Consider the following 13054-nt stretch of genomic DNA (forward strand, 5'->3'; position numbering starts at 1 on the left):
CTTTTGTATTGAAAGCTTTTCTTATTTGCAGATTTGCAGTGGTGGCTCATTAATCTACTTGAATGGGGAAGATTTATGGATCATGACGGTTGATAGATTAACCTTAATCTAAGATATTGTGAACGCCACGGTTCAGGTAAGATCACAGGATAATTATTAGACATGTCTATTGTTTAGCTCACCATGAATTCATACTAACTAAAATTGCAATTCAAAAACACATAAAATGGCATTGTTGTCTATGGGAGCCCTGGTTTTCTATCTCCCAAAAGGGGACGTGACCTGACATTTTGGCGAAGTACTCATATGTGCCCTACTGATGTAGAGGTAGGCTGGAGCTCTGCTGGGAATAGACTCTTTTCATGGCAGCCAAATTGCTATAAAACGGTGGGGTAAAGGTAGGTGCCACCTACTATATTAATTAAAGTTCCATTCCATTTAGTGTAGCAGAGCCTTTCCAGTGAGCCAGCATGCGCAATAGTAACACCCTGACTCTGTTTGAACTGACCATTATTATCACTGGTAACACCTGTGTTTACACCAGTATTTCATGTCAAAATAGCTGCTGTGAAGAAGGTCTATTACGCGACCATGGGAACCGCCATTGCTACCCTTGTAGTCATATAATTTAAAATGCCTAAACTGCAGTTTTATATATATATATATGGAGCTGTTTGTTACAAGTTACAAACAAATTATGTCTAACTCCCTTAAAAGTACCTGAAATGAGCTATATTGACATGAAATAGTAGGAAAAACACAGTTGTTACAAATAATACTTATTAAGGTCCTGTTCCATTTAGTGCAAGCACATTGGTAACATCTGTCTGTACACCATTATTTCATGCTAAAATGAGTGCTATGAAAAAGGTCTACTGGATTTAATTTAGATGTAACATTGAGCATTTGATCAAAGGTTTGCTAACACTCCTGTAGTTCTTTTTACTAAGTGGGAGATATTGTTGCTGAGTGGGAGGCTGGCATGAATGTTTTTTTTTTTTTTACCGACTCAGTTGCTCTTAATTATGGTATATGACGTGAACACAGCATAAGAATGATTAAGGTAATTTATTTTCCTGCCCTAATAGGTACAAAAAGCTAACAGGAGTGTGATAGTCAATCAACTACAGTGTGTGCTTGCCCACACAGTCCTCAGAGGACATCTAATCAGCCAAAATAATTGAACTAACCTGTACCAGATATGTGGGTGTAATACAGATGTTCAGGGCTATTAACTTGTTCAGGAAACCTGTCAACTGTACATCGGCATTCGCTTTCTTAGTTCATTACAATTTACAGGATAAATATAGAATATATTAACAGTACTAAATCATCAAATGGCCATGACATGTCATCAGAGATTAAGGAAACATGCTAAGTTGAAATACTGGCTTCTCCGACACCTATACTAAAGCCAGCATATTTGTGTGCCTGTTTTCACATTAGAGTTAAACTGAGCAATATGTTAATGGTGTCTGGCATTCAGTAAGACAGGCAGTCACTGAACTCCAACTCCAGAGTGTGAATTTTATTTGCAGCATAATGGGCTTAGCTCTATACTGACAGACAATTTCCAGTTATAAACAGCTAATCAACTTACAGTGTAGGACTCCTTGTTGCTTATCATTGTCAAAGTATAATGTTGCATTCATTACACGTTTAGTTTCAGTGTCTATGCAGCCTGCAGGCAACCTTCCTAAGCTTCATGTCTGTGTCTGAAGTGCTATTTATCCATCTAGAATTTTTTTGGTGTGAGCTGCAGAGTTTTGGAGAAAACACCTTAGAGGCATCTGCTTTCTTTCCCATATAATGGCACTAAACAGCACAAATCCTGTATATATTTTTGATTTTGGGGTGAAGTGTCCCTTTAATAAGGTTCCAACTTGCTATTTGGACCACAGCACTCATTTTTGAATCACTTTGGTGTAACATATTACACCTTTAATGGTGACAAAAATATGCATAGAAAAACCTTAAAATAACTTGTAAATGTTTATAGTATTTGTTTTAAAAAAGGCAGCAAGTCACTGTTTTAAAACTATGCTGACAGGTTAGTGATCATAGTTTATCCTATACATTCTATTATTTGGTTAATTCATAAGATTTAGCAAAAAAATCCATTATATTCAACATGACATTGCAAAAGTAACTGTTATAACCACTACAACAGTGTGCTTGACTGTCCCATGAAACGCAACATTTCCAGAGGAAACCACTGTAACCCTGACCCCGTCTCTCTTGGGTAGCCAATCAGCAGGAACTAGGGACTTTAAAGCTGCCATTTAAGCCACCACATTGCCATGGTGATGCTTGTTCCAAGCTGGCATGATACGGGTACAGGCTGGATCGCCTTATTAGCTGGCTGAAGGTCACCACTGGAGACAACACTTGTGATATTTGTTGACATTTTGCAAATGGACATCAGCTCCCATTACACCCCACCCCGATGGCCACAGAGTCTGCCTGAGGAATGATTTCATGTGAAGTTTTAGGGGGAAACGGACTGGAATAAGTTTTTTCGACTGAACTCAAACATTTTGACTTCGACTATACATCTATTTTCACTGCGGCACTTAATGAAAGAGCAAACAGAGATCATCAGGGTGTGATACGGATGAAATAATTGCCAGTGTCACCACATTATCGAATACCCTCAGCCAGAATAGAATTAAATTGTCCCATTCTCTTGAAACCCTGCGATTATCTTTGACAGCCTAATCCTACCAACACACTGTACTCAATGATCCATCATCTGTGTTTGAACACTGCTTCATTAGTCCGGCAGGCACACAGAATGTTCCTCTGATGCACTCCTAGAAATAAAACTGCTCATGAGACCATATAGAGTTCTTTTCCTCCCATAAGAGAACCCTTTTTGGTTCCCAGTAAAACATTTTATAAAGGTTCCACTTGGAACTCTTTCAGAGGACTCTACCTAGAACTCAACATTGGGCTGTTTTCCCCAAAATTAGCTCTGGTTCTTGAACCAATTCTGTTCAAGGTCTTTGGAGCTTTCTAGTACACCATCTTGGATTTCCACCATTTTTGAGTGGACTGATTGTAATCAATTGATGATATCAACAGAGGGTGAGAACCACTTTGGTTCTCAAGGAAAACACTTTTTCTTGTTCTAGCTGGGTACTAACTTTTAGGAACCGAGGACCAATTTATTTTTAGTGGAAATGCTCTGAATGGTGCAAAACCCTTCTTGGGTGTAATGGCTCCCACCCAAAACCATCCTTCCAGAACCTTTCCACCATCTAAGATTGCTAACAAGAACCCACCCAAGGGGTTCTACCAAGAAACCATTTGTATATCAGTAGTTTCATGTAGAATCCACTCAGAGGGTTCTGCCAAGAATCCTTTAATATTCCAGGGGTTTCTTTCTAGAAACTCACGCAAGCGGTTGTACCAAGAACCCAGATAAATTCCAAGGGTTTCATTAAGAACTTGTCCAGGAGGATCTAAAAATATATTTACATATAGGGTTTCAACTATAACCCACATGTCTTCTAAGGGTTTTATAAAGAACCATATTGTAGGCAAAAAATATTGAGGCAAAAAATGACTGAATTCCATCAATTGTATACTGTGATTATTCATAATTTTAACAATCTATGTCATAATTAACATTATTTAAATTGAGATAACACCCATGCTGTCAACAATCCTTGAAAAACTCTCTCTTTCCAAAAGGGTTCTTTCAATGAAAACGGTTCTTAATGGAGCCCCTAGTCTTACAACTAACCTTTAATGAACACTTCATTCAAAAAGGGATTCTTTAGAAGCAAATGGTTCTGGTTAGAACCTCGGCCCTTCAAGAACAACCCTTTCAGAACCCTTAATTCCAAGAGTGTAGCGTGAGGGTTCAGGTGGAAAAGAGTCATGCATTGTAGAGCATGTGTGCGGAGTGTGTGTGTGTGTGTGTGTGTGTGTGTGTGTGTGTGTGTGTGTGTGTGTGTGTGTGTGTGTGTGTGTGGAGCCACCGAGTTATTTGAAGGTTGTGAGTCTGACACTTTCAGGCGTGCTGTCTCTGATCAGAACACTGTTGCATATGAATGACCCCCTACCTACTCACCATGAATCTACAATGCACTGGAGGTCTCTCTCTGTCTTTCTCACACACACACACATGCTCTCTGAACTGATAGACAGGATGCGAACGCTTTGACAGAAAATATGATTCATTATGGCTGTCACTGCTGTCTTGTCAAGCTACATTACCAAGCAACAGATATCTTGCAACACAGCATACTCTGTGACATGCAATACTTGGCAATGATGTAATGATGCTCCTAACCTTGTCTAATTTAACGCGACAACATCAAACATGTGAGCAAATGACAGTTCATAAATAGATATGGACTCACCCTCAGAACATATTACCTTGTAGTATACATCCTCATGTAATATTTATAAGCTCCATCAATAATGAATAGGACGTATATGGTGGTACTTCCCACTCCATGCTCTGTGAGCAAACATTATCCGCACATTATCGTTCAAACAACAAATACATGCTTGCTTTTACACAGGCTGCTCCTCTTGTAATGACTTCTTATCTTGCTCTCTTTACTTATCTCAAAGTGCATTCCTCTGTCTCTTACTCTCTAATGCTCTCATTTTAACAATAAGGCTCTTCACTGTACAAATGGCATTTCAGACGCTTAAAAAACATCCACCTAAAAAAATCAATCTGTCGCAAGAGTAGGCTGTATTTAGAATATTTTCACTGCTTTATTTTGCCATCAGACAGCCTTTTCTGACAGGAAACTGCCGCTGTAAAAGCCAAACACTGCTCTCTCTAAATCAACCAAACTCAATAGGTGAAATCAATCACTTTATTTTGCAGAACACAGGAGATCCTCTTCTCCCTTTGCCTTGTTCCGATGTGTGACTTTGGTGAACCCAAACTATCCTTTTAAAGCATCTAAGTCACATAGTAACACAAACTAACTGATCGAGGCAGCGGCAGATCAAGAACTCCTGTGTTCTCTGAGGTAAAATTACTGATGGGAGTTGGAGAGAGTGATATTTGGCTCATATAACGGTGGTTTCCCACTAGAGAAGGCTGTCTGATGGCAAAGTAAAGTAGTGAAAATATCCTAAATATGGCATACAATTAAACTGATACTGAGGTTTTTAGATAGACAGTTATTAAGTGGCTAAAATACCTTTTGTTGCTAACCCTATCCACAGCAGTTCATTGCTTAGCTTCAGTGCTGCTGCCCTTCAGAGTGGGGACTGGAATCTACTGCAGGTAATAATACTGACTATCGATAAGTACCTCATAAAGCCCCAAATGAAATAATCTAAAATATCCCTTTAAATAAAAAACAATATGGCTCATTTCCCCTGCACCTTGCTGTGTTTTTTTTAACGTCCCCCTTCCTATCTTTGAACCCTGCTGCCTCAGATTCCTGTACATCACATGCTGCCCTGGGTCCTCCTCTGTCTCTTGTCATCTTCATCACACTCTGGAGGTTTGAACTAGTGCATCAGGCGCAGGTGCAATGTGAATTTATAACACCGACTAGCCCTCATCAACCACCAATGTGTACATAAACATATTGTCACCTACTTAGCTGCATTTTAACAGTGATTTAACCTTACTTTCTATCCATTATATCCCCCCTAAAACACACAGCCAGAGAACTCATCTGCTTTGTAAACCGTCCTGCATCCCTCACACACCCAGCAGGTAGGGACTTGTGTGCTTACCTTCTCCCCCCAGCTTGATTTCCAGGCCCTCCAGGGAGTTGGCTGAGTCCCCCTCCTCCAGGGTGAGCCTTCCAAACACGGTGCCAGCCATGGTGAACAACACCTCTCTACAGTGCACACACTCACAGTAACACACCCAATACTGTATCTGAGGCAGACTCACAGATCTCCCCCTCTATCTGTGCCTGATTCCCTCCTCTTTATGCCAAAGCAGCTCCTCGCTCTTCCCTCCCTCTTCACCTGCTCTTGACGTGAATGTGTATAAGCTATGCCTGGCTGCGTGTCTTCTCCTCCGCATGAATGAATGGAAACGAGAGAGAGGGTTCTGTGCGTGAGCAAAGGAAGGGGAGGAGGGTGGTGGGGGGAGAGGGAGGGAAGTATGATGCTTTCTCTGGGAGGACGGAGAAAAGGAGGCAGGACGATTTTTTCCCTCTAGGCTTCCCTGTGGGGGTTAACTGGGGGAAAGAGCAGCAGAAGGTTGGCGGATCGGTGAAGGAGGCGCTGCGTAGGGAGCTGACACATATATGAGTGATGACCCTCCATTACTAACAACACAGACACAGGTACAAACACAGCTAGCCTTACAGTACATTTGTGCTTTATGCTCATAAATCTAGTAAATGCTGAATACCTGAGTTCCCTCACTGAGGAGTTGAAATACACCTGAATATCTATGAAAATGACCCTTCTCTAACCCTTCTTCAAAAATAGCCTTGCTGAAAATGCTGTTTTTTGAATTTAAAAAAAGACATGAATTGGTTTGGAGAAACAATTTACTGCGTGTTACTAAAAATGCCAGTCAGCCAGACGCAGCCCTCGGCTAGTGTACAAATCAAGTCTGACTGACAGCCCATTACAAAAAAAAGGAAACTCCACACACATTTTAATTCTCCGTGGAAATGCTTTTCTCCCTCTATCCGCCAGCTGACTGTTGCAATTTATTACCACACGATAAAATACTATAAAGCTTTGAGTTTTAGATTTGGTCCTCTGTTAACCAATAATACTGAGACTCTTAATTTCCCCGACATCTGGCTGTGGCTTTTCAATCTTTTATGTGTCTGGATCAAGTGCCCTCAGCACTGAGTGAAGAGGAAATGCAAGGAAGTGTAGCTATGTGCCAGTGTAGAGTTTAATGTGGGCACCTTTTTGGCGCTCAAACAAGGAAATATAATTTCACTGCTGTCACAGGACTACATTTTCAACTTTGATATCAATGCCAAGGTATATATAGAAAAATTCACTGTTACAAAGCTAACAACGGGGACCATCAGTGATGCCAAATTTGACTTGGATTCCAGCGATTCAGTGTACATTTTTGGACAAGAGTGTATTTTTACACAACAGTCATATTTTGCTCCTGGGATCAGTTTTATCAACCAGCTCAGACTGTCTGGAGTCCAGCACAAGAAATGGAGCACTGTTTGGAGCAGCTGTCATGTTTTCAGTTACTGCAAAGACTCCTGCTGTCTGTTATCAAGTGCCAGAGTGAACGTCTACAAAACTTTTACTTTAAAGGTCCAGTGTGTAAGATTTATGGGGATTTACTGACAGATTCAGCCTTTTGCATTTTGAATGAGTTTTGCGGCCACCATAAGTTTTTCTACGTGCTTTTAAGCAGTGATTGAGACAAGGGTGTAATAAAACTAATATTTATGTTGATGATACTGTATCAATTCTCAAAACCACTGTATCATGATATGGAGAGACATGCAAAGATTTGTTGCACTAGTTCATTTTGTGTTTTGTTTGAACCCCCAACCACAAGATAGCAGCGTTATCTATCATCACTGTTCTAACTGCACAATACAGTAAACTCAGATTCTATGCATATGATGGTGTTTTCTTTAAAGTATGACAATGTTCCAAATCTTAGATATAGAATAATGCAAGATATCGCCTTCCTTACAGTATCCCAATAACCTATATTGCAATATATTGAATCGTGACCTCTGAATTGTGATAAATGCCTTATCGCCAGATTCTTGCCAAGACACGGCTAAATGATACCAGAGCTCTTTTTTCTTATTGACGATGTTTATTATTATTTGTATTTTGTGCAATCGCTTTATTTTATGTGTTTGGGTTCACATTCAGTCAACGCTTGTTTAATGTTCATGTTGCTAAATTCATCCTCCTGAGCCTTTGACTTGTGTAATGGCGTCCTCTAACCATTGTGGGGCGCTTTGAGATTCTGGGTTGTGAGGTTCAGATGTGCTGCAGATAGTGCTGACAAGGAGACACATCTCTCCTTTCCCATTATGCACTGGTAAAAGTTACGTTTTGTTGGTGTTTATAATGTGTTTTTTTTTTCAGAACATGATGGTTTATGTTGGTAATTGTCATTTTTGTGTTTATAGTTTAAACTATAATGGCTACAGTTCGTCGCTCCTGCTGTATTTTGTTGTGGTGTGTCAGAGTCTGTTGGTTGGAATTATGTACAAAAATGTAATAAATACATTACATATTTCCTCTTTAATTGACACAGTAATGATGGCCAGTTCAACACACTCAAAAGGTGACTGCAAATCACCCTCATGGATTAACACAGTACTATATCAGTCTGAAATCCATAATAAAAGACTCATTCAGCACCTATGAAGAAAAATTGAAACGTACATGTGTGCAAGCATGTGCATGTTCGTGCATGCATTTTGCACTACTGGCCACTAGTGCACATGAGTGGACGGAGCCACGAGGGATACAACAGCAAATCCTTCAAGGCATGACTGATCTAAGGCTGGAGTTTTAGCGCTCCATTAGCCAGCTCATTAAGTCACATTAGAACTCGGGAGATGAGATACATGTCCTGAGTGCTGGAGTAACCATGGACCGTTCAGTGTCTCCTCCCTCTTCTCTCTCTAGATATCTCTCTCTTGCACTGACATACACACACACACACACAGAGAGAGATGCCCTCGTCATAGCGAGACGAAGCCACTTACCCGAGTCAGAGCTGGATGTCGCCACGGGCATTTTGAAAATTGGTTCCTCCCAGTATCCTCCACAAAACTTGTTAGGTCAACTGCAATGAAAGAGAGCAGAAAGAGAGAGGAGGGAGATGTATTGAAAACACTAATGAAGTATTGATTGTGAATATGAATGCAAAGTCTCTCGGTTGTCAGAGCACTGGGGCAGAATTAAGGTTGAAACAAGAAAAGGAAGGTAGAAGCTCTTCTATAAAAAGCAGATAAGAGTTTTGCATATTTTATGGCTTGTGTTTCTTTTTAACTTTTTTTTTTTTTTAGTTTTTATAGCTATAAACTGTGTTTTTGGGTTGAGGCTCTTCAAATTCAACAAACAGGGATCAGTGGAAGTCTAAATCCAGCCTGACAAAGAAAGCAAATCCTTTTCTGTCATAATCACTGCAGTCAATGGACTTACATACGTGCACAGCTCATTCCTAATTTGTCTTAACAAGCTCCCACACACGACAAATGCTATCTAACTTTGTTTAGTAACTATAAATAGAAGAGCCGGTTGCTCCGGCAACACCTAAACAGTTTTAGCCATCATGTCCATGGGGAATACTATTAGCAACAGTTGGAAAGACTGGCTGAGCGGGTGGGTGGGTGAGTGGGCAGGCCATCTAACATTAGCTTAGTGAGGATCTCTATTGATTCCAATTGATCTATTTAACATCAAGCAGCAGGAGCAGGCAAAAAGCATCACAGACAGAAGAATGGGAAACTAAGTATCTGCAGGGTTCCTACACCTTTTCCAAAGCCAAATTGAAGCACTTTTCAAGAATGTTCAAGGTGTCTTCATCACATTAAAGGAGCAATACGTAGTAAATGTGCATGTAAAAATGAGCACTGCAGCCCAAATAGTGAGTTGGAGCCATATACTATACATTAAAAAGGTTGAAATCCTATTTAATATACAGACTTGAAGTGAGTTGTTTCACCTCACCCCTCCTCCCCAGACTCAGGGAAGCTCTGCAGACTGCAGGAGCTCTGCAGGAGTACAGGACGTGCACGCCATCATAAACTGACAATAACAAGCACTGACGAGTCCGCCACTGTAAGTTGCTCAGTTGTTTGTAACTGTCAGTTGTCTGTTGATGCAAAGTTGAGCCCATTAATCCAAAAACAAAAGCCCACTGCTCTGAAAATACACACTCTGGAGTTCAGCGGCTGCCTGTTTCACTGCCTGCCAGACTCCATTAACATATTGTTCAATTTAACCGTTATAAACATCTCTGCCTCCTTCAAGAATAGTAATGATGTCCTATGACTCATAAACAGGCACTTGCTCATTCTGCAAACATTCAGCATCGATTTGAACTCTAATGAATATGAAACTGACATTATTCTGATATTATTATAACATTTTCTAAAGTAATTCATTCACTGTTTGGTCCATGAAGTGTTAGAAAATGATGAAAAATGTTGATCAGTGTTTGATGTCTTGTTATGTCCACAACCCAAAGATATTCAAAACCTGAAAACATTACATTGTTTTTTAAGGATTGGCAGGTGATGTGGAATATGAGAAATAGACACAGTGAGTAGCAATTAGGAGTTAAGGGGTGGGGGGGTTGTGGGGAGCATAAACAGAGTCAATAGTCACAATGGCAGCAAGAAATAGACAGAAGAAAATAGATGATGGCTGTGAAGACAGAACTGCAAGGGAGGAATGCTCAGGCTGTGTCGAAACATGAGGTGGTGGTCAGTGCAGGCGGGGGGGATGGCGGTGTTGGGCGTGGGGGGGCGGGGGGAGTGGTGATCAAACAAGAACAATGGCAAGGAAGAAAGGAGCGCAGCTGATGAGGATGAGACTGTGGTTTCCAAGGATGCTAATTCCTGGTTGCCATGACAATAGCTATCCATGGTGGAGCCAGTGCTGTGGTGGCCAAAACACAGCAATGTCACCACAGGGTCAGTGTGTGTGAATGTGTGCGTGTTTCAGCTTCATCATCATTAATCAGATTTGAAGCATCTTAATATAATCTTTTACCATTGAAGGAATTACAGAAACTGACCAAAGTGGGGCGCTATAAGAAAAGACTGCTCCATTCTAACTGCTTCCTGTCTGGCTTCTAACATTATTTATCTAGTGTGTAGGATTTAGTGGCATTGTCTCATTCTCCCCTTCCACACATGTAGGGCAGGCTTATTCAATTTCTTTGGACCAGGCTTGAAAAAGTACTGTGCCAAGGGGCCGGACATTTGCTGACTGTTTATATTTCCTGTCTCTGACCTACAAAATCAGGAATTTTAATTGTGAGTCATTTTTTCACAATAATCAATTACTTGTTTGGTCTATAAAATGTCAGAAAATGGTGAAAAATGTTGATCAAAGGCCAAGGTGACATCCTCAAATGTCTTGTTTTGTCCACAACCCAAAGATAATCAGTTTATTGTTATAAATGTGAAAATATTCACATTTAAGATGCTGAAATAAGAGAATTTGGACATTTCTTAATTGAAAAATGACTCAACGTGATTAACCGATTATCAAAATAGATGTCTCTGTGCTTAACAACAGACATAACCAAGGAGTGGGCTCATTAGCCAACAAATAACACAATGATTTTCTAATAAACAATGTATACAAATGAGGATGTTAGCAAGTTATTTAAATAAAATCACTATGATAGATGTTTTTTCATATTTATTAATGATAAAAAACTAGATTGAGGTCATCAAAGGGCTCGATTTTACCCACAGGTGGCTAACTGAATAGGCCTGTTGTAGGAGAACCTACGGCGGCCGCAAAACTCTGGAAAAACACAAAGGACCCTCTCTAGAGCCAGTGTTTGATTTCCCCATTTTGGGCTACTGCAGAACCAAGCTGGACTCCGTGGAAGATGATAAGGTAACAAAAACACAACGATTCCTATTTTCAGGTGATTATACACTTATGAAAACATACTTATGAATATTGTGTTCAACTTTTGCTATATTCTGCCAACTTGTCCGTGTAAATCTTACACACTGGACCTTTAAGAAACTGAATAAATATGTGTCGTCCTTCAGATGGAATAACATTTCTCTACGCTACTGAGCAGCTAATGCTTTTAAATTGGCTTATTGGTTGACATTTTCATTAAGAAAGATACTTTTATCACTCTCTTGTTTCTTTTCTGGCCTCTCAGTTGTCTGTGAAAATAAATATGAAAATGTCTACAAGCTCAGTGGTTTGTCATTTTATTAATTTGATTCTCTGTGTAGACATTATACTATTCCCAAACCCTATTTGTTCAGATATTTGCAATGTTGTGTCATTTTATCAACACATCCCTGGGCACCAGTTAAAGATTCCTCTTATAAACTATTAAATGTCAGCCCACTGCAGAAGGGCATATTCCAAATAATCCAAATATATTCACCCACCAAAACGAGGGAAGCTTTGGAATGCACTGGGACTGAAACTCCGGTCTGAGACATCTGTATTATTGCTTTTTGGACCTCCATCTGAACAAGGGTTGCAATGACCCATCTGAAGATATTTTATTAGACTTCATTACTCTAATGACAGGTTATATTGAATGTATCCTTCCATAAATCTATTATCCACCGTTCATTAATCCTTGCAATAACCTGATTTATTTGGCCATATGTTTTGATCCTGGTTTTCTATATTTAACTCCCTCTCTTTACCTTACATAATCAATCTATTTCTCCTAACCCACGGACATGTCATATCATATTTGGAAGAGTACCACTTGAACTCAGTGTAACTGACTCACAGAGAAAAGCTGTCACATTTTTCCAAGTGCCTTTCTCCATGTGTATCAATTCTGGGTGAGTGTAGGCGACTTCATTATGTTTTTGAGGTTAGTAATTGTTCTCTTTAAAGGAGAAACATGTAATATATTTACTGTACTAAAGCATAAAACGACCATGATATGTCTTCAGAGATTAAGGGAACACGCTAAATTGAAATACCGGCTTCTCCGACAACAACGCTACAGCCAGTAGGCTTTCTTTTGAATTCTCCATGTTTCAGGCTGTAATAACTGCTTTTATTTACCCTTTTCACATTTATTAGCATGAAAATTACTGCCGGATGTTAACCGAATGAGTCGCAAGAAATAATTTATAATCTTGTCGAAAGTGTAGATGTTTATAGCAGTTAAATTGAGCAATATGTTAATGGAGTCTGGCAGGCAGTCACTTAACTCAAACTTCAGTATGTATTTTCGGAGCAGTGGGTTTTTGTTTTTGGGGTAACAGGCTTAGCTTTACATCAGCAAACAATTAGCAGTCATACCTAGCTGATCAACTTGTATATCTAATATGTATTGAACCTATTTAATATACTGTCTATGGTCCCAGCTTGCTATTTATGAAGCCAAGATTCTTACATATTGCTTCTTTAGGTTGGT

At 39.8% G+C, this 13054-nt stretch overlaps 1 protein-coding gene across 3 annotated transcripts in view; it reads right to left on the reverse strand.

The window, feature by feature from the left end:
• Positions 1–13054, reverse strand: part of mpp2b (MAGUK p55 scaffold protein 2b) — a 60034-nt gene that overhangs the window by 34469 nt on the left and 12511 nt on the right. For 2 of the 3 annotated variants that reach the window (XM_084741063.1, XM_084741062.1), the window contains one exon: positions 8667–8746. In XM_084741063.1, coding sequence (XP_084597189.1) covers positions 8667–8697 — 31 coding nt within the window. In that variant the 5' untranslated portion in view covers positions 8698–8746. Of the gene's footprint in view, positions 1–5721; positions 6006–8666; positions 8747–13054 lie in introns of those variants that run through there. The other variant, XM_084741061.1, reaches the window with a different exon arrangement.

Source organism: Lutjanus erythropterus, chromosome 17 (assembly GCF_056507025.1).
Source record: "Lutjanus erythropterus isolate fLutEry1 chromosome 17, fLutEry1.hap2, whole genome shotgun sequence".
Lineage (NCBI taxonomy): Eukaryota > Metazoa > Chordata > Actinopteri > Lutjaniformes > Lutjanidae > Lutjanus > Lutjanus erythropterus.